Below are 24,160 nucleotides of genomic sequence, written 5' to 3'. Positions count from 1 at the left end.
TTGGCAGGGTTAGGGCCTTTCTCGTTAACCCTAGGTTTTGATTGTTTCTTCCATTTTTGTCAGTCCCGCCAATGGCTAAGATGTTCAGTCGACTTCCTCCCCTTTGTGGGGTTCCGACCCCTACAAGTGAGCAGCGAAGTGAGGAGGAACGAGGCCATGGTGAACGGTGTAACATAAATCGGTTTCTTGAGCTCGAGTACCAAGTTAGGATTCCTAGAAGAAAAAAAGCTTGGAGTAGGCTGAATAGAAACTTATTCTTATTTAATTCTCCATTGTTACATGACATAATTTAAGAATTTGAATGATTTAAAAAACATATATAAAATAGTGCGATGATTTTAGACTAATCGATAAACTGAACTGTAATTTAACACAAAACATATAATATCTTTCGACGCAATAGGTGTACTTAGATGCCCATTTTTATTTTCTATAACGACAATATATATGAAAAACAAAAAAAATACTTTCTTCGTAAATAAATACTCTTCTGAAAAAGAACGATAAGAATATATTTGAAACCAAAATTCAAATGGAAGACAAACTTATTCTATTTTTCATAATTATTGGGCATTGTTGGCCCTTTTCTCAACCAAAATTAAATAAAAATAAATTCTACGATTCACAGGCTATTGATTTATTAATATTGTTTTTTTAATTTATTGTTTGTTATTATTATTATTATTATTGTTATTATGGACTTTTTTGTTTAACCTAATTAGCCTTCTTTTATATCAAAATGAATTGCTTAATCTCTTCTCTTCCAACTAAAGTTCACAAATTATGGAAATAATCAGTTACATAATTTAATTTTTTGGGTCAAGAAGTCCAAAATACTTGCTAATTTCCAAATTTGTTTAGCCTAAATATATATAACTAGTTTTTCAACAAAGTGTTTTTCAATTTTTTTTATTAAAATTTGAAAAATGAATGTTGTTTGAATAAGGAAATGGATGAATTTTCATAACACATAGTGACATAAAACTTAGCTATTTGTTGTGTTTCTTTAAAGAGAAAAAAAAAACAATAGGGACGGCTAGAACATAAAATATCTTGTATTAGTATTATTCGAGAAAGGCTACATTGCTTTAGAATATTCCTAAAAATTCGGTAAATATTAATTATTTTTTTATCTTTCTCACACTTAATCACCGTGTTTGTAGTTAAGGTTAAAAGACGTGTGATAACAGATAATCAAATTAAAATAACATTTTTTAAAAAAGTAAAGAAGAGGTAAAAGATAACATATTTTATAACAATACAATTAAATAAAACATTAGTACATGTTAGGGTCACAACTCTTATAATTCATAACTATTAGAAAAGTCCTAAAATTAACAATAGCATACTCAAAATATATACTAAAAAGAAAAGGACAATTATGTAATTCTAAGGAAATTGCAAAGGACATTTGGCTTTTGCATTCATAGAAAGGCCATATTTTTATATATTATATTATAATTAATAATAGCCACCACCTTCTCACCTTCCAAAATTCTATCTAGTCTAGGTAATAAATGTCACAATACTTTGTGCCTTACCTAAAATTTAAGTATTCATGTGTTCTACATGAATAAATTATTGTACTAGCTCGATTTATTTTTATTCGTTCATTTTACACCATATATATATACACACATACTCCTACATTTTGAGATATAAGAAATGAATTTTATTGTTAAGAATAAAATGCGAAAAGAATAAAATATATAGTTTACTCTTAATATAGAAGTAACAAGTGAAAATTGTATATTATTATACTATAATGGCAAGTAAAATAAATGGAGGGAGTGGTAAATTTCATGAAAGTTTAGATACTCAAACTACTTGAATGAACATCTAAACATATAAGTATTTAGGACACTTTCATCATATTAAAATTGATGTTTAGTGACAATAAATTAGTAATTGTCGTTAAATGTATACTTTTAGCAGTAATTAGCATTATTTGTATATGTCCCTAAAGACTTTAACGAAATTAGATCTAATTACATTTAACTAATGCCGATAAAGATTTTAGCATTCTTTGTTAATGTGTCTATTTATTGACGTTAAAAGTTAGTTTTATTATAGTGTTTTTACCCAATTTTTGAAAAAGGTTACGTCTGTTTTCTCAAACGCTCATTCCGCTTTAGCCTATAATTTTTAACATAAGATTAAAAACACAACCCAAATTTATGTGATTAATTTATTATTTAATGGACACTTGAATTTCTTTCAAGATTAATTGGAAATGTTTAACAGAAATGCTTTTTCATGTACATATTCAAGTTCTCAAGCAAAACAAGTCATTATTCAAATGATAAGATTTACCAATAAGTTTAAAATATTATCAATGTATTCTCCCTAAATATAATTGGTGCAATTTTTAGTTGGGGTTAGTACATTGTATGGTACTATGATATCCCAAAGGTGTTAGAAAAATTGGAAACATCACATGTGGTTAATTATGATTTGACATTATACGCTCACATTGATCATAATCTTAATAAGATTTTATATGATTAAAAAGATTTATATTTACTCCTATAAGAAATATTTTAAAGTTATCTTTAACATACTCTCTAATCGTAGAGAGAATTAAAATTATAAGCTTATAAATTTTATATTCTAATTAAATTTTATCAAATTCATAGTAGTTTTTTTTTCCTAACCTTGACTTTGTCCTTGGCCATAGTCCATAGTGGAGCTCTAGCATAGAATGATCACAAGCTTTACACCCCCCCCCCCCCTTCTCGCGTAAAAGCGATCAGAATTTGAACACGCCGCGTTTTACTGGGAAGGATCGAACCATGGGAACGAATCTACAGGGCTATCACCTTTTTTGGCCAGATCTTCCAATCTTTTCACAATTACAGTTCACTGCGCCCGCTCCTTTAAATTTAAAGGGCGGCGGCTTTCAAGCTTACCTTATTATTAGAGAAAGGTTTGGAACGAAGTAGCTCGCCTAAAAGGAGAGGTACGAAGTCACTCGACTGAAAGGAGAGGAAGAAAAACCAACGTTTTGGATTTTGGAGTTTTCGCCCCAACCTAAACCCCTTATCGAAATTTTTAATAACGATAAATTTCACGTATTAAAATGGAAAAAGGTTAAAAATTGTGCGCCATTACTATTCTATATTTTTAAAACTTATTTTGTAATTTTTATATTTTTTAATAAAAAATCAAGTCTTTATTTGATCAGAATTATGACGAGGAAAAGTTATAAAACTACTAAAATCATACTCTAGAAAATAAAAATATACATAAAAGAATACTTTTAAAATTAATGACTATTTATTAAAAATTTAAAATATTCAAAATGTACAAATTATGTTGTTGATTGATAAATGCACCAAGAAAAAGCCAAATAAAAATTCCCAATTGGACTGTATGAACTATGAATAGCCAAAAAAATAATAAATACTCCTTGTAGAGAGGAAAAGGCCAATAGAATCTTTTGGACAATCTAAGATTCTCAAGGATCATATGAATATCTTTTTTCATGGAAAGATAAGTTAAAATAATAGCTAGAATATACTTGACCAATGAAATTTAAAATACTTTCTAGGGTTTTTCACGTATCTGACATCAATATTGAAGCTCAATTATTAATATCTACAAATTCGATTAATTAATGTTCATGTATTACAAAACTATATCTATATTAAATACTGACTAATCGATCAGTTACTCATTTATGGGGGCAACTTTTCCTATATATTTTTTATATAAGAATTGAATTCAAAACTTCTAATTAAAAATGGTAAAATTCCGAATACTAATCATCTATTACAACGTGTTAATTAATGAATTAAAATGACAGCTAACATGCATGAGGGACAATATTTTTGTTGAAAATTACTACATTTTTTTCTTGACCTAGTTTTAATAATTAATAATAATCGAACTTTACAGTTTACATTAAACAAAGGCTTAAGTCATGTGCAGCCACTTAAAGTTGTCCGCAAAATTCACTTAGACACCTTAACTCATTCATATGCCGATTGAACACCTTATTTGTTCAAAAATCATTTCCATTAAATACAAAACGCTGACATGGCAAAAAATGTGTAGTGCACTCTCTTTGAGCGCGTTAAGTTATGAAAATTAATATATTTTCTTTTTTTCCATTAACTTTTACACCTAATTTAATTTTTTTTAAAAATTAAAAAAAAAGAAGAAGAAACATACATCTTCTTCCCCAATATTGCTGCAACTATTCTTCCACCATTTTCATAATCTTTTTACATACGCTACACACCACCACCTCCACCTCTCTCTTTCTCTCACCCTCTATCGTTCTTCTTCTTCTGCTTTTCCTTTTTCTTTCTTATGTTGATTTAAGTTTCAAATATCTTGACGAAGTCCTATTAATTATGATGAAAAAAGATATGAATAGATTTTTTTTGAACAAAAACTTGTTATTATTATTTTTCAATTTTAACAAATCTTAATTAATAATTAAGAAAAAGTGTGATTGGAAGAAATACCATTTCCAATATTGAATTAGATTCAAGGAGAGGAGTTGGTGGGTTGATCGGAAAAAAAACATATAATTTCAAATTAAAAGGAAAAACGTCAAAGTGAAAATGGTTATTCGAAACGTGATTCGATTTTGTGTCTTTTGGTAAAAAAAATGTGGAATTTAAAGTTGGGGTTGGGTGGGAGTGGTTCTAGGAAGAAGAAGAAGAAAAGGGAAGGTTGCTCTTTTTTAATTTTTTGTTTTCTCAAAAAATAGTTTTTATTTATTTAATTGTGTTTTTCTAGGTCCAATGCCAGATATCTCTTTTTTATTAGCTACCATGCCATGTCAGCCGCGAGTGTATGACACACCATCTTTATTTTTAATTGATTGTCAAAATATGTTCGATAGGTATTTTTTTAAACTAAAAAAGGTGTTCAATTGAAACAAATCTAAAATAAGGTGCCTAAATAAAATATATGGACAACTTTAAGTGGCTGTAGATGACTTAAGCCTTAAATAAAATATCACTATATCAATTATGTATATTCTTCTTTTTCCGAGGAATATTCGCGTAGGGACCATAGTTATTAGAAATCAATTACGTAATTTTATTTTATTTTAATTTCTTCCACAAAATGGGTGTCATTTATTTTGGCTTCTTGGTAAACCACCAGACAATATTTTGTCGATGTATTAAAAAGAATATTCGAAATTTAAATTTCTTTTTGGATATTAAATTAACTTGAAATATTTTTGAAGTAAATATAGGCAGAACTATATTATTTTTCTCCAAATACTTATTAAATAAGTTTTTATATTTTGCCAATATTTCTTAACCTACTATATTTTAATACTTGCAAATATCGATTAATTTGGGTTATCGTTATTTAAAAATTTAATATAATCATTATTTTATATATATATATATATATATAGCTTGTATGTATAATCTATGCATATCGACTAAAACAAGTAAATCGTACCTATTATAACCTATACATTCATTATGAACAAAGTGCCTGCAAAAATATGCTTGAGAAAATTCTCTAATAAAATGTAATTATTTAGAAATCCTTTAAATCAAAGGAATGATATTGAATATTCCAAGAATTAAGAATCAATGATAAATAATTTTAAAAAAAAAAAAAATCACACAAGATTTGGTTCAAAACCTCTTCTAGATGATAAAATTCATTTGGATCACACACAATGACTTCTTTACATGGAGAGTATAATATGAATTTATACTCCTCCTATATCCTAATTTATGTAGTAATTTATAAGACACATTTTGAAGTTCGATTATTATAAATTAAATAATATAATTTTAACATATATTTTTTAAAAAAAACTTTTACTTGTGAGAACATATAGTATGTACATCCATAATATAAACTATCGTCATTTTTGAAAAAAAAATAAAAAAAATTGCCAAACTAAGCTACACAATTGAAAAGGATATTGTTATAAAGAAGAATATATAATTCTGCTGAAGTTATTAATTATTGATCTATTATTCCACGTTTCATATTTCAATAATCCAAAATAGTGGGAACCTACCATATAAATTATTCATTTTTTTCTCTCATTGTCAACTGCATTAATTGAGATCCTCAAAATATATCACAATATAATGCCATTGCATTCTTAATTAAATTAAATTAAAGTAAATTTATCCAGCTACTTAATTGTTTTTTTTTTGTTTAACTATAAGGTCGATTAATTGACTTTCACAATATATTGAGCTTATTAAAAAGAGAAACATTCTCCATTAGTTCAAAATTTAAGCTTTATATGAATTAAGACTCTTATTGTTCCACTTATAGTTTTTTTTAAAAAAAATTATTAATTCAGATTTACTATTTATTGTAGATTAACTCATTTGGTATGTTTTCCTTCCGAAAGTTAATTTCACTCAATTTTAAGTTACGTTAAATAGGGTTAGATTACTCCATATTTTATATTAAAAATTTAGATATGACAAAACTATGCAATAAGTGTTGTAAATTGTTGTTTTACCCATGATAATTTGATGAGGAAGTATAATCTAAAATACTAATCAAAATTTTAATTTGACTCTAAAAAAATAAATATGATAAATATTAGAGGTAGAGCTAGGTGGGGGTTCGTCATTTGGGGGTTCCGATGAACCCGATAGCTTTTTCATAAGTCTTGTATTTGTATTAAAAAATTAAATAAGTAGTATATATTTATATTATCTAAATACTCATTTTTTTCTCTCTTTCATCATTAATATACAACACATTTTTGGATTTAAGTGATTTTAGGTATGAATTCACCTTTGTTATTAGGTAGCTCTTTCTCCTAAAATATGTGAGATTGATGTTTCGAGATAAATTTAAATTCAATCGGACCTTAATACTGACGTCAGCAAAAATATTTTTTTAACAAAACTCCAGCTGGTCTAGCTAAGCATGCTGGCCACTGCCCCTGTGTAGATCTCCTTTAAAATTTGACGAGAAGTAGATTGTAAAAACAATAGATGTATTTTAATTTATCGACTGACCTTAAGCCCTTGATGAAATATATATTATTTAGTTAAAATATGCAATAGCAACTTGTAAATTAGACACTAGTTGAGAATAGTCGTTATATCTCTCTCTTTTTTAGGGCGATAAAGTCAACGCGTCTAAAGTTAAGGTCAGAAGACAGAAGACGTGTGATAATAAATAATCATATAAAAAGTACAAAAGAAATGATGACATATTTTATAACAACAATATCAATTAAACAAAACATTAGAAATCAAATAAGTCGTCCCTCATTGAGTCACAACTCTATTACTCCCAAGTATAATAAAGGTCCTAAAATTTTGCTAACCTTTCGCTTTTATTGCGATATAATTAAAGTGTCTGAAGTTAAAGCGAAAAGACGTGTGATAACAGATAATCATATAAAAGTAAATGAGAAAATACGTACAAAACGGATGAAAGGATAACATATTTTATTAATATATGAATTAAACAAAACATTAGAAGCCAAATAGGTCCAAAATGAGACAATATTTTCAAAAAATAAAAATAAAAAATTGAATTGTGTTTTATGTAGTTCTAAAGGTATTGCAAAGGACATTTGGCTTTTGCATTTATCGAAAGGCCATATTTATAATTAACAAGCCCCACCTAATTCCAAGTCTATCGTTTCTAGTACAATTGTACAAATGTACAATCTAGGTGGTAAATAAATGGCAAAATATTTATTATACTACTACTATATAGTCTTTGTTTGTCCAAAATTTAAGTATTGTGTACATACATGGAATAATTAAATAATAATTGATTTCATTTATAGTTAGGGTTATTACATAATTGCAAGCCTAGAACAACATATGGTGTGGTTCTACAACTACTAGGTCTAATAAAATTTTGGAACATCACATGTCAATATGACTTCTATGAGTTTAATTTTTAAGATTACTAGTGATAAAGAAATAGATATCGAATTTAATTCAATCATAAAAGTTAACTAAAGAGAAAAACATTTTCTAAAGATCGTACAAAGAGACTAAACGCCACTAAATCGACCAATGTGGGTAAACAACAAGCCCTTTCATAATCAGGATTGAATATCTGAAGTTTGAATAATTTAGTTAGGGACACTATCAGATAAAATAAATTGGAATGGGGCGTATATTGATAACATGATAAAAATAAATTTTGATATAATCCAATCTAAAAAACTAACTGAATAAGAAAAAATTAACCACAATTACTTAAAAAAAAAAAAGATGAAGAAGAAGAAGAGCAAAATGCCCTAACAAAGAGATGTGTGACTCAACAATAAGCCTTTTAACTTATTGTGCTTTTGAATTACTGATTCGAGTCTAATAACTGTTGAAAATAGAATGTTTTTTACATGTCTTTATATCCTATGCATTGTTATTGGGTTCACGAGAACTCACAACGAAGTCAGAGAAACCTATATCTATGATCTTTTATGTAAACTAAATATGTTCAAAGATAATTACATATATGATGATATCGTAGAGAACTAGTGGGCATTTGAACATAAATTGGTTGAGGGTTATAATAAATTTTTAAAATATAATATCTTCAATTAAATAAAAAATGTGAAAAATACACATCTAGCAATTTGTTTGCCATTTGATCAAAAGAGTTGAACATAAAAAGAAAATATCAGAAATTATCAAACCATTATTTTGGGGGTAAACTAAAATTAAAAGATATTTTCTTACACAAGGTCTTTAGATTCTCATTATTAAATTCAAAAAAATAAAGTCAGAATATACTTTTCAAATAATTCAAACTGCCCTATTTATTTATTTTTTTCCAAAAAGTCAAAAATCACTAATATTTGTGATTGGATGCCAATAAAACTCATATTTGAACTGTATGAAACGTGAATAGTCAAAATAATACATTACTAAATAAAACAAAATCATTCCAAAACTTTTATTAAATTACAAAACAAAAATAAATTAATTTCAAATTAGTTGTTTTTTGAAGTAATAATATTAATTATATTTTTGTAAATTAAATTCATAAATAAATTTTTATATTTTTAAAGACATGTGAAAAAGAAATATAACAGAATATTTAATCTTTTTTAGTGGAGGAAAGAAAAAAAAAGGCAATAGAATCTTGGACAATTTAAGATTCTCAAGGATCAGAATATCTCTTTTTTTTTTCCATTGACAAAATAAGATAAGTTAAAAATCAAAAAAACAAGAGAATATACTTGACCAATGAAATAGAGATAATACCTAACATGCATGAGGGGCAATACACTTTTTATTAAAAAATACAATACAATTTTTCTTGACCTATTATATATTTAATAAAAAAAATCAACTTAGCACTAAATAGAATATTAGTATCCAATGTTGCATATTCTTCTTATTCCTAGGAATATTCGTATGGGAACCATCCTTATCGAACCTTTACAATCATATAAAACTTTTTTTTTCTTTTTAATTAGCCAATTGATAGGTTTCGCTATTTAATCAGGTTCGAATATTGTATACAAAAAATTATAATTAAAGACGTAGTTTTTTTTATTGAGTCATAGTCATATATGATATGATTCTGAATTAATTGACGATTTAGATGAATAAGAACTTTTTAGATGTTATCAATTACTTAAAAAAAATTAACCTCACAAAAAAAAATCAAAATAAACGTTTTCTGTAAAATCTAAAGCAAAATTCTAGTCGGTCGTCAAGCTTTTTTTTATTTAATATTGAATAAAATTTGTCTTAACAAGTTAGGTGATTAACAAATTATAATGAATTGTTAGGATAATAATCGCGAGAATTGTCTTAACAATAAATTATGATGATTCTTAGAGTTTTCGCAGCAACAAATTTTGACATTTTATAAAGATCTTTAAGAATTCTATCAAGTCAATAAAATTTGATTTCTTTGACTCGAATACTAGGCAATGCTTCAAGCTCGATCATAAGGTAAGAATTATATAAGGAAGTTTGAACATTGAGCAAATTATAAATTATAATAGGCTCGATTCTGACACCAATCAAAAGTCATAACTCATAAGAAATAAATTCCGATAAAGTTCAACTGGAAAAAAATAATGTATGAAATGCAAGCCAAAATTCTTAATTTTACCATGTATAAATATTACAACTTATTATCATCTTAAAAAATATTAACAATATATTTTTCTTTTAAAAAATTCAAAATTTACCTTATTATTTAATAATAACGATTATATTTTTGATTGATATCGCAATCACCCTTTAAATGGACGTTGGTGCAAACATTTCCTGTTGATAAAATGCAGCTTTTCGACATTGAAAAAAAAGTATATGTTAAGTGATGAGTCATACAAATAGGACGAGTAACTTCTACGCAATTAAATTTCTCATAAATTTCCATCACGTATAATTATCTTTTGTATTAATTATATGATGTAGAATATTGCTCAAAAGTCAAGTCTATTAAATCATTTCTATATTTGTATTCTTTCGTTATTATTTTCAATAATTTCATCCTCTTTTTCTTTTAAGTCAATTAAGTTGGTACCATCGCTAGAGTAATTATTTTTTAAACCCAAGATAATTTACGGTTGTTATAATCTGCACTCTGTGTACATTGAGTAGATCTCTTCAAATCGCAGTAGACAAGCTTTATACTATAGACTCGATTCAGAAGACACTCATGAAGAAAGAATGATTTCGAATTATCATATAGATAGCCATCTTTCAAATCAACTGAGCATCCTGAAGAATCAACTAGAATAATCAAAACGCAACTAATTGTTGTGAAAAGAAAAACAGTGGATTATTATTCCAAAACTATGGATAATTCTTTAAGATATGTATTGACTTTTGATAACTTACCTAACATAATCTCCATTAGTTTGCTTTTTCAAAAATTATGCTGGATTCTCTCTCCTTTTTACAGTTGTTATTAATAAAAGATAGAACATAATCCTTCCATTTCAAAATAATAGTCACATTTTACTTTAGGGGAATCACTTTAATTAATTTTGAGTTAAATTAAATTAGATTAATTTAATATTTAAAAATTAGATTTAAATATTATAGACAATACTAAAAATATTATAAGTTATAATTTTTTTTCGAATCAATAAGACTAAAAAAACATCTCAAATTATTGAATTAACTCTAAAAAATTAAATTTGTTTGTCGCTAATTTATATTTGATTATAGTAGTTTTTTCTTTCAAGGATTCAACATATAAAATTAACATCGAAATTTCTCATTTTTAAAAATTAAATTTTGTATGAACTCGTTTTCTTTCTAGTCATAAAAGCAAGACTAAAGATATTTTATCTTTTCAAAATTTTACTTCATAAAGTTACGTTAAATTTATTATTGTTATCGTTGTTATTTTGGAGTATCGAGGGTTTTTTAATTAAGCTTCTACATTTTACATTAAAATTCACCATACTTCAATAATAAAAAGACTAAAAATTAGCTAGGGTTTATGTAGCTAGGTTAAACGGTGAATACGAGTGAAAATAATTTTGCTATAAAGTAAAGAATAATTCTGCTTAAATTAAACGCTATGCAAAAAAATTCCACGTGCCATTTCAATAATCCAAAACGATGGGAACCCACCATATTATTCAATCTTAATTACTATCATTGTCAAAATGCATCTAAAAGATCTTCAAAAGATATCACGATTTGATATATAATATTTTTTTTAAATATAAACTAAAACAAACAAATAAATACGATAAGCTTTTTTTTTTCTAACAAGACCGAAAAATCAACTCTATATGACTTTCTAACATTTATAGTAGAAAATTGGAAAAATTAAAATATATTACAAAAATAAATAAATAAAAAATCTACACATTTTTTTTAGTAAGCTGGTGAAGCAGTAGTTGTATGTGTAGAAGAGGACGTTGCCGGAGAATTAGAATGCACACCGCCACAGTCGGAGTGACTGTGGCTTCTGTCGCGCTCAGAGGAACGTTCTGAGCGCGACGACTTGTTGTTGTGCTGCCTTAGGGTTCCACCCGATACATGATCATGGAGTGGACCCTTTGGATGAGTGGCAATAGGTGCATAGATTCCATTTGAGTTGGCAACTCCCGATGCTTCGCCCGAGGCCGCTGGAGCACCAGCGGCCATCGAGGCGTATTCGGGTGGTGGGACCCATATTCCTCCGACGACCACAAATTGTGGTGGTTGTTGGTTGTTGTTGTTGTGAATTGATGAAGGACTAGGTCTTCTCGTGTGTAATCGATATTTCTACATAAAAAAAAACAAATGAAATTTAGGTCATGCATGTATATATATATAAATAAAAAATAAAAAAATTACACTATTAAATCACGTAAAAAAGTTTTACTATTTTAATTTGTAATTAGTTGTAAATAACTTCGAAAATTACACATGCATATATGTTGCTTGATTTGGTATCCATATAAAAGCAGATTTATATAAACAATTTTAGAAAGTTTATTATAGTTTACTAAATTCAAAGCATCTTTCGATTTTTTGCTCATCTAAAGATATATATACAGCTACATTTACCAAATTTAGCTAAACCAAATCTCAAAAGTTGTAGATTTTTCTATAACAAAATAGATATTTAGTTCGTAACGGCAAAAATAACAATAACAAACTCAATATAATTTTACTATCTTACTTCCCTTTTGAGAATATAGAAAAATTATTTTCGATAAATCACCAAACCCATATGATTTCGTATTAATTAAAAAGAAAAATATATGTAGTTTATCCAAAAATTCTTGAGTCTATCTATCCAAAAATAATCCAAGTTTGTACTAGAATATGTTGATGGACCCCTAATCAATTTTGCACTACCAAACAAAAGAAAAAATATCCAATTTACAAGTTTTGATATACATCAAAGTTCATCATGTTTCACATTCGCCAAAGATAAATAAATACTTTATTTGAAATAGAAAGGAGCACCAAAATAAATATAAATATAAAGAAAAACATCTAGAATGTTCATTAATCATTAAACAAACCTGTAAATGACTCTTAACTTCATCATTAGTAAGTCCATCCACCTTCATTAACTCCCTAATTTGTTTTGGTGTAGCAACTGCAAAAAATTAAATACAAATAATTAGCTACGGATAACTTCTATCGCTAAACAATAAAATTCATCTCGAATTAAAAATATTTAAAATAATTACCATGAGAGCCACCTAGTTGTTGTAAGGCATGTAAAAATCTTCTATGCAACTCTGGAGACCAACACCTCCTTTGTTTTCTTTGTCCATCTTTATCCTCTTTTTTACTTCCACCGCTATTCTCCGCGGTGGAACTACCTGTCGCCGCCAACACAACGCCAGCCAGAGCTGGCGTTGTTTCAACGGCGGCGACCGTGTTTTTCTCTTTCTTAAAAGGATGAAATGCTCCTCCACTTCCATTTTTCTTCACTTCTACAACCGACACCTTTTTAGGTGTTAATTCCTAAAATACCCCCACAAAAATAAAAATTAGATAACCAAAATTTTCAAAAAAATAATTTTTTTTTGTAAAAAAATAATTACCTCTTTTGGGGTGGGATCTGAAGTTTGATTCCAAAGCTGAACAGATCTAAGCCAATCAGATTTTTTATTTTTTGCATCCTTAGAACTAGTAGAATTATTATTGTTATTATTAAAAGATTTTGATTTATGAGATTGATTTTCTTCATCATTCTCATCTTCATCTTCATCTTCATGAGAAAATGTGGATTTTAATGGAATAAATTCTTCCAAAATAGGAACATCACTAGATGTATGTTCATCATCAGAACATTCAGTAGATTGTGCATTAAGGTTGTATTCTGTTGTTGTACCAGATAATTGTTGCTTGTAAGTTTCAATAGCTGCACATGAAAAAATTAATATTAAAATCACAAAAAGTTAATAAATTTTAGAAATGTTGTTTTGTTATTTTGTTTGAAAAACATTTCAATAAGACAATTAATAAATGGGGTTCTATTATTTTGTTAAATAGTATAGAAATCTTGATGAATAAACCATTTAGGAACACTAAAATTTAATTTTTTTTCACCACATTAAACAAAAAGAAAAATCACAATAAATGAAGAAAATTAAAGAAATAGGGTTTTATTATTTTGTTTGAACTTTGTATACTATAGAATCTTGAAGATAAAAAAATCACAAAAAAATGGGGTTTCATTATTTTGTTTGAAATATAGTATGAATCTTTAAACAAAAAAAAAATGAAGATTTATATTATATGGATTTAGTATAAAAATCTTGAAAATATTTTTTTTAAAAAAAATTACCTTGAGTAACAAGTTCAAGACAAAGTGGAAGTTCTCTAGAGAAAACTTGAATTTTTGTTCTTTCTTGTTCAAGAGCATCAATATATTGTTGACATCTCTCCATTTTGTCTGAAAAATTGTTGTTGCTCATCATCTTCTTTGTAAAGAAAAATGAATTTTTTCTTTGAATTTTTCCAGTTTTTGTGAGATGATTTAATTGACCTAAGAAGGAAAGTATGGAAGAAAAATATTTGTTAAATTTATTTAAATATTATTATGCAAAGGCTATAATGAGAGAAATGAGGGGACCAAGGAGGAGGATTTAAATGAGTGAGTTGATTTGTTTTCTTATAAACATAGAGAGATCCGGAATGGGAAATTTAAAAGAATAAAGGGATCTAAGAAGAATCATAAAAGGGAATAAACTTGGTATATAAGAAATTAAAAATATTTTAATCTTAGGTACATGTAGAAACATCTAGCTAGACCATCAAGTCCTTTGCTCTTTGAGTAATGGTTTCGAATTTGAGTTCGAATTTTGAAAATAAAAAATATTTTGGATAAGTAATGTTTTCTTCGTAAGAATTATGAATTTGGATTAATATAATAATGGTATTACTAAAATATGGTATACAGAAATATAATAGAATAAAAGAGATTTCGAATTTAAATATGAAAATAAAGAAATGTTTAGTAGGATAGAACTTTTTCCTATTACGAGTCATGCACAGTATGGATATGGATTACTCGAATCAACTTCATAAATCATACGAGGTATGATTGATGGATAAAATTTATTTACAATTTTAAGTTTGAACCTTAAAAAGAAAAAAGCTTTTGTTAAGGAGCATTTTTTTCCGTTAAATTGAATTAATCAAAATAAAAATATGCTCTACGAAAGTCTAAAATTAATTAGCCAAAAGCTTCATCATTAATTCGTTATCAAATCACTATTTCTATCTCTAAATAAGATTAATAATGAATTTTATTATTTAGAAGTAAGATTTCTTCATTATTAATTCGTATCATTTTTATAGTAACATAATATCAAGTGATATGAATCAGGTTATTTATTTCTTTGTCCTTCATTAAAAATCTCAATTACAAATCCCAAAAAAATAATTGAGAACTTTTATTTGATGATAAATTTATTAAACGTAATTACAATTAATCGAGATGATAAATTTTGAATATATATGATATTTTAAATTTTTTGGAAAAGGTGGTGCGTGGGAAGAAGGGTCGAGGTCGGGGCGTCGCATACGAAACGAATCTTTGATGGGTTAGGTTTCGTGCTTTTTAGAGAGTTGTGAATATTCGAAAGAGTGATTCTTATATTTTTATTATATTATTATATGATCAAATAAATAAAAATAATAATAATGTGTGCTGGCATTGACGTTACATATTACACTATCAAGATAAGATCAAACCTCTTTTACTCTTTTGTCCTTCTAAATTATAAAAGTAAACATTTAACATACCTACTACTATTTCTCATTTTTCCCACTTAAAGGGGTCAGAATTGGTGTTAGGAAAATGAATTACTAACACATAAAATCAAACTTTCATCAAAAAGGTAGAATTTCGAAAAATCTACAAATTAACGAGCTATTAAGATCTTCAGAATTGATAGTGTTATTATATTTTATTCGTTTATTTTTACTTTTCAATTTATATCAAGAAAAGTTTAATTATATTTTTTCATTTCTACTGTCAACATTAAGTATAATTTTTTCAAAATATTTTTCGAGACTTAATGTTAAATATCACTTAATAGAGATAGTTTGATAAAATACGCATCAATGATCATTTTCTTAATAGGTGTATCTAGTTAAAATATGACAAATAAAAATGAACAGAGGAAATATTAATTTATCACTTCTTTTTCTAATGTTAAATAGCACAAATTATAACACACCATGCGATTATGAAATCAAATCTATACGAGGAACTTGTGTTTTTTTTACTGATATCTCATGAATCAATGTTGCAAGACATACATAATTAATTAATATTACGATACAATATGATAACGCATCACTATTTGAACATATTAATATCAATACTACACAATTATACAACTAACTATTCCTTAACCTCATAGACCTCAAGTTCATTTCTTATATAAATGAATAAATTGATGAACAAACTAACTTTGCAACATTGATTCACTAACAAAATATACAAATTGGGTAGAAATAGAGATGACACAAAAATTGAGGGGCTTCACTTACACAAACCCTAAAAAAAAATAAAGCACAAGGTCAAAAATTCAAAATGTACAAATATGAAGGGTCAAAGTGCAATTTAACAAAAAGCCACTCTAGAACTTTCTTTTTTGCTTGGAATATACTCCGTTTCTTTGGTTCAGAAAAATTACGACAACACTACAAAAACTTCCAACGAATCTTTCCAAAGCGCGTGCCTACACGCGCCATCCACCTCGACGTATAATTTTTATTTTTTTTAAAAAAAATATGTAAAAAGAGAGACAAGGCATAATTACGAGACGAAGAATCGAACACTCGTTACTAAAATAAAATTTCAATAAATAACTAATCGAGCTATTAAAATTTCGATATTTAGTTATGTTGGCTTTCGGTGTCTCAAAGAGGCAAAATAGAATCGTGTGATGTGTGTCCAAGACGCATGGCATAATGCGTGATGAGTACGCACTAATACTGATCTGACACAATTGTCGCTGATTGGGTCCCGTTACATTGGGGACCGTAGTAGGTCGTGTCCGAATATTTTTTAAACAAATATTTTTAATTTGATAGAATGCGATGAGACTATGGGCCCGTTTGGATGTCCTCAATAAAAGCAGTTTTAAAAAAGTACTTTTGAAAATGCTGAAACTTATTTTTAAAATAAGCAGTTATGCGTTTGAATAAAAGTGCTGAAGTTAAAAAAAAAATTGTTGATGTGTTTGGCAAATAAGTGCTGATAAACAAGTTTTTAAATCAAAATGTCTGAAATACCCTTAAAAGCTGTTAACATAATAAAAGTTAACTAATTTATATTTTACAGCCATAAATAATTATATTTTGCTATCATTCACATATTTATTTTTCATCACAAATTATTTATAAGAGAAATATAAACTTATTATAGATTTTAAAGATATATAATTTGAATAGATTAAAGAACGATTTAAGATTTTTTTAAGTTTCATCCATAGGTAATAATAATTGTCTATCATTCGCATATTTCTTTATTATCACAAATTATTTATAAGAAGAATATAAATTTTTATTTAAGTTATATGTGCAACTTGTTTTACATTATTAATATATAATTTGAATAGATCACCCGAAAGATTTAAGATTTATTTTATTTTCATTCATTAGTAATTGTAATTGTCTATCATCCACACGTGAAAAGGGAAAAATAGATTAAAGAGATGTTACGGTTATGTGGGTAATTTGAAGATTGTATAAAAATATTAAGGGCAAAAAGGTAAAAATGTGGTCAACTTAAAACAGCTTATAAGCTGGAAAAAAAAACATCCCTACTCCAGCTTTTAACTTTTGGCTTAAAATAAATTTTTTCAAACTTAAAATAAGTTATTTTGAGTATTGCCAAACAACTAAATAAGTCAAAAACCAGCTTTTAAGTCAGTTTGACCAGCTTTTAAGCTAAGCCAAACAGGCTCTATATTCGAAGAGAAGCACTCTCTGGTAAGAATTTTTCATTTTTAAGATTTCAGTTAAAGTCTCTAATTAAAAGAAAAATAGTCTGATTTATTACGATTGATGATTAAATTACTTAATTAATTTGTAAAAACTTTTTTTAAAAAAAAAAATCGTAAATAGGATAAGTCTCTGTGCTTTCTTTGTTTGGTGTATCCATGGAAAAATAGAAATAACATCATCATAAACTTCAGTTTATGTTTGAAAATAATAATTAATATAAATATTTAATCATAATAGTATTAAAAAAAATTTAATGTACACTATAATTTTTCGCAAGTAAACATGAATTAATTTCTAAATGGTCCATAGATAATCAATAACTCTTAGTAAAATGAATATTGTCATCTTTTATCTATCACTAAACGAGATTAATATGTAATTTCGACGATTGTTAATTCGTTCATTGTTTTTTGATAGTGCAATCTCTCCGTCACGGTTATCTTATATGATTATTTTTGTTTCAATTTAATTTAAAGTTGAAAAATTAGTTAAAAGAGCTAGTATTTCAGATTTAAATAATGATTTCATTTTTTATAAAATTCAACACCCCTTTTTTCAAACGTAAAATTAGATTAAAATTTGGACTAAATCTACACATTTCTAGGTAAGGGAAATATTTTTATTAATTTAATATTTATAATTGATAGTTGGTTTAATGATACATGATTAAATAACAAGCTACCAATAAGATTGAGATAATATTTTATACATAGTAAATAAATGTACGAATTAACGGCATTTTGACAACTACCTCTCACCAAAGTATTATTGTTATTGACTAGCAAGAAGTCTTTTATTAGCAACGTAATTTAATTAATATCTTAGTCGATGAAGATATATAGATCATTGGGCATTAGCTAACTTTGCATGCACTTACAAGACAAGGTTTATGGAACAAAATATTATTTTGGACCTAACTAGAGGTATTGATTGTGATTTTTAAAGATTTGTTGAATAACGAGTGATATAATGACACAAAATATGATAGAAAAAAATAAGAACAGACGTCTAAGTAACAGTAAAATCAGAGATTTTGTCAGAATAATAATGGTAAAATTTTTAATGTAATTCAATAGTTGAGGTTTGGAGAGGAAGTAGAATATATATAAATTTTATCTTTCGAGAAAGAACAAAAGTGGATTTTGAAAGACCCTCGTCTGAAACAATAATAAGATAATATATATCAAAGCGAAACAACCAGTGACATAGCCACCCTTATGTTAAAGTGTTCAATTGGATACCCTTCGTCGGAAAATTATATCGTATATATAAGGAAAATAATAACAAAGGGGCTAAATAACATATTTTGAACATCCTTGACACAACAATATGATGTAACCTAGTGGTTTCGGACGTCTTGGAAGAATGAAAACACACAAACTTAAAGTGATCGTGTGTTGTAGCAATTTTTTTTCACTTTTTAAAAGAGCATGTTCATTTAGCAATTGAACATCCTTCGTGAAATTTATGACTTTGCCATTGGATTTTGGAAACAACATGTAGTAATATGAATCTAGATATTGTTTAATATAGTGCAGGCTGAGCTGGCTGTAACTAACTATTAGTTAGCTGACTGACGTGTATTAGTTAGTTAGCTAATAGTGTAGTTAAATAATAATGACAATTAGTTTGATAGTTAGTTAACTAATCTACAAATTGTATATAAGTAGTTTGTACAGCTGCAATTCTCATTCATTCAATAATATCTTCTCTCTTCCTTCTTCGATTTTCCCTCAAGCTTCATTGTCATAGAGTAATATCAAATCAATTAGTTTACAGATATAAAGGAAGAAAGAATAATACTAGTTAAACTCGAAAAAGGAAATGAAATATATCCAACGACTATTATATATATACATAAAACAATTCTAATTGATCGATACAATTTAATAATTTTCCGATAAAATGTGTTGAACGACCAAACCAACCTTCACCGGTTGTTGCTCCGCCGGCCTATGTGAAGGTATTAATGATATAATATGAAATGGCATATTCTTTCAAAATGCCGTCTTGTTATGTGGACAACAATGGGGTTTCCATAGAACTATAATTCTTTAAAATATTTAATCTAAATATAAGCATATCTCTTATAGTTAATGGACCTCTATTAGACTATTCTATCTTTTTTTTTTCTATTTACTTTTCTATTATTTTTGTCACAAACACACGAGATTATATGATTTCGTAGAAAGATTTAAAATTTAAAATTATAGATTTTTAATAATCTTAATTTTTTAGATATAACAAAGTTTAAACAGTTTAGTTTCTATTGTTGGATAAAAAACTTACTTGTTGTAGAATTTATAATAATTTTTTTATATATATTTATTAGATTTCTAAATATAAATTTGAGATTTAAGCAAAATTATCGAGTTCTTGAAAATCTACTCCCAATCTAATACGCTAGATAGAACCATATTTCATTTAAATAATAACAAGATACAAAAACAATATTATCCCTAAACAAAAAAAAATTATAACAAAATACAAAAGAATTTTTGCTAAGTACACTAATTAAGATAACAACAAAAAGGTGTGCTATATTAAAATAGTGGATCATATCCAATAATGAATCTTTGATCTGTCTCGTTTATTTTTTTCCAAAAGTACTAAAATGGAATTTTTTTAATTAATTAAATAGGGACACCAATTTAGGAAATGACCTTAGGTCCCTTAAGAGCCAAAAAGAAACACAATTATGGAAAGACAATTCATAAGAAGACACTTCAGTTTGTTTCTTGCATGCACAAAATATTTTATTAAAGCAATATAATATAATATATATATATATATATATATATATATATATATATATATATATATATATATAATATGGTGCAAAAGTCACCTTGCCACCCACAACCCCCCACCCCCACCCAAAAATATGATGAATGGCCTTTCATATGAATGTGGGGTTGGATCTTAAAATTTGTGAGTAGTTGGCATCCTTAATTGCTTACATGATGAAATATTAGGGTTTATCTTTAAAAAAATTATGCGAGTTATTCGTGCTAGCGATTAATAAAATGAGTATAAGTTATTAGAGATCGAAATTTGAAGTTAAATATAAATAAAAATAAAATAAAATAAAAAGTTCTCTTTTTATTTATTTAATTTTAATAAATAAAATAATTCAGTAATCGTGTTGGATGATTGATATATAAGCGCCTTTGAAGTGATGGGTTGCCTAATGTAAATGTTCCTTTTTATAAGCCATTAGTTAGATGTGTCTCGATTTTATATGTTGTACAAAAATAATCCAAAATATTAATTATTTCGGACAACGTTAGACTATGATTTAATGTTTGCTCTACATTGCTTAATCTTCTTATAGATAAAACATTAAGTTATTGTCAACATTGACTATAATTTACAAAATTGCACAATGGTTTAATATTTACTCACAAAAACATTCAATTTTACTCAAAAAAAGATATTTAGTATAATTCTAAAGCTCCATATATAAGTTGAAAAAATAAAATAAAAAAATGTCCATTTACTACACAATCTCCATGAAAACGGATACATACGTAGTAAAAATTTAAAGAGATAAAAGAAATTCGACGAGATAATCACAATATTTATCTACTAGTTCTAATTATGCTATACGAGGTGATAGATATATAAAAGAGAATTTTGATGAACCCTTTGAGTTTTCGAGGTCCGTACTTCACATATAAGCTAGTACATAGTAGAAATATGACAAAACTACAAAAACATATACTGTTGAGCTAATCCAACTCATTGATATTTTCTTTATCAGTTTAAAAAATATATATTTAATGTTATTATTGAATGAAAATATAGTAAGGGTGTAGAAAAATCGATTTAATCAATAAACTGAATTGAAAAAAAATATTATTAATTTATTGATATTGGATTACTGACTAACGGGTTTTAAGCAGTTTCACAAATTTTTTATTAGGTTATTGGCTCGGTTTTCGATTTTATAATTTTGTTAATGGTTAAACCGATAACGCTATAAGGAGTTATGAACCAAAATAAGTCACAAAAATATAAAAATAACCAAAATAAGTCACTATTTTAGTAAGTAACTGAAATAAGCTTAGTGGAAGAAAAAGTTCCACTATATCCAATAATTTAAACGTTTTCCGTTAGTTTCATAACGTTTATTTTTAATATATAACGGAACTTTTTCGTTCATTTTATAAAGTGGAGTTTTTTCTTCCACTTTATAAAGTGGTACTTTTTATTCCATTTTATAAAGTGGAACTTTTTATTCCACTTTATAAAGTGGAACTTTTTATTACACTTTATAAAAATAATATTTTTCACGTCTTGAAGAAGCTTTTTCAGTGTTGTCATATAAATTATATTGATTTGATATGTCATTAAAACGGAAAAAAATATTTCATTATGTATTTTTATTATTTTATTCTGAAAAATCTATTTAAGGACGTTTATGCATAGTTGATAGCACCTACAACATAAAGTCTTCTATATTTGTTCATTTCAATCTAAAAAAAAATATCTTCTACACGTAAAGTTAAAGTTTCAATTTATTGGGATGGCGAAATTATACATGACGGAAATATCATTTATTATAATTGTCCTCCCAAACACAATGCTAAATATCCAATAAATGTCCGATATCATAAATTTATTTCATCAATTTATAAAAGAATGGGTATAAACAGTACGATTGTAATTTGATTATAGCCGGAAAATACCCTACTTCATTTTTATCACAAGGATAAGTAAATTTTAGAGAGTGCATTATATATTATGACGAATCGTTGACGACTTTTTAAGGGTTCCAAATGACAATATATAGATCAAATCAAGTCAACAATACTTGAAATATATGTTAGGAAGGAGCCTAAGATTAGTCAACAACGTTCTCCTCTATCGGTCGATGTTCATCCCTAATTAGAAAATCATAATAGCATTGATGGATTTTCGATAACTCAATCTACTGATTTTCCTAAAATGACTCATTAGCAAAATACTCTTACCGGCCGATATGATTTTGATTTAAACAAAACTACCGATGATAGTGATCAGTAATGCTCAATTAATATATTTCAATTATTGTTTGTTGATTTTGTCAATTATTTATTAATTTATATTATTTATTATTCTTATTATTATATATTTTGTAGCGGTTTACCTCAGCAAGATAGGAATATTGCTCCAAGTTATGAACTAAATAATTATTTTGGTCAGTCCTCACACTTTGAAATGACGAAAAATGTTGGGACATCCTCAAATTTTCATGTCTCGCCTACTTTTGATGCAGATGATTATCGCTATGTCTAACACTTATTTTTTTAAGTGAATTTTTGATGCAGATGACAATCTTCAAAGTGATTTTTTTTGAAAGTCATGAAAAGAAAAAGGAGAGAAGGTGAAGGTGAAGATGAAAAGGTAACTTTTTATAAAGTTGAAGATTTTCTTCCACTTTATAAAGTGGAATAAAAAGTTGCACTTTATAAAGTGGAAGAAAAAGTTCTTTATGTATTAAAAATAAATGTTATGACAGTAACGAAAAACGTTTAGAAAATTGGATATAGTGGAACTTTTTCTTCCACTTAGCTTATTTTAGTTACTTACCAAAATAGTGGCTTATTTTAATTACTTTTCTATTTTTGTGACTTATTTTTGTTCCCAACTCCGCTATAAGACTATACTAAATTTACTATTTTATCCCTAATCCAGTAAACCCTAATTATATAACATTTTACAAACTCTATTACTTTGATCTCAATATTACTTAAAACTTTAATTATTGTTATCATTCTGTAATTGCAAGCACACTTCTAGCTTGAATATATGCCAATTGCCTAGACTTGCTGAACAACAATCGTTACTTTTACACTTTTTTCTTTGAATGTGTCTAGTGTCTAAACTTAGCTAGAAAAATGATTGTTACTTTTATGATTATTACTTTCATGCCAAATGCTGAAAAGTCATATGGTCTATATGAAAAATTTCTTATTGTGTATATTAATATTTATGAGTATTTTTTTTATTGGTTAAATCGAAAATCGAACCGTTAATTATCATAAATCGATAAAAATATGTTATTGATTTGATTGTCGATTAAACTTATTTAAAAATTAAAAATCAAACCAATAACATATAAACTAAATCGAACCGACCGATGCGCACATTAAAATCTAAGATGTATTTGTTTCAAAAACTAGCCAGAAAATGTTTTCTCACCATCTTTTTGAAAATAAAGGCCACCAGACTCAAAGATGGCTAAAAGCTTAAGATTTGAGGCTAATTGAATGGGCCCTAAGATTCAATGCTAGCATATT

The 24,160-nt window shown here is 26.8% G+C and overlaps 1 protein-coding gene across 1 annotated transcript; it reads right to left on the bottom strand.

Moving 5' to 3' along the window:
• Positions 1 to 11,580: 11,580 nt before the first annotated feature.
• Positions 11,581 to 14,846, bottom strand: LOC101263023 (transcription factor HHO2). Its single transcript, XM_004238908.5, has 5 exons — positions 14,200 to 14,846; positions 13,454 to 13,773; positions 13,094 to 13,373; positions 12,923 to 12,999; positions 11,581 to 12,173 (listed from the first exon to the last, which is right to left on the bottom strand). The coding sequence occupies exons 1-5, from the start codon at positions 14,330 to 14,332 to the stop codon at positions 11,781 to 11,783; spliced, it is 1,203 nt and encodes a 400-aa protein (XP_004238956.1). The 5' UTR covers positions 14,333 to 14,846; the 3' UTR covers positions 11,581 to 11,780.
• Between the last annotated feature and the right edge of the window lie 9,314 nt (positions 14,847 to 24,160).

This window comes from Solanum lycopersicum, chromosome 5 (assembly GCF_036512215.1).
Source record: "Solanum lycopersicum chromosome 5, SLM_r2.1".
NCBI lineage: Eukaryota > Viridiplantae > Streptophyta > Magnoliopsida > Solanales > Solanaceae > Solanum > Solanum lycopersicum.
This window is presented reverse-complemented; position numbering and strand designations above follow the sequence as displayed.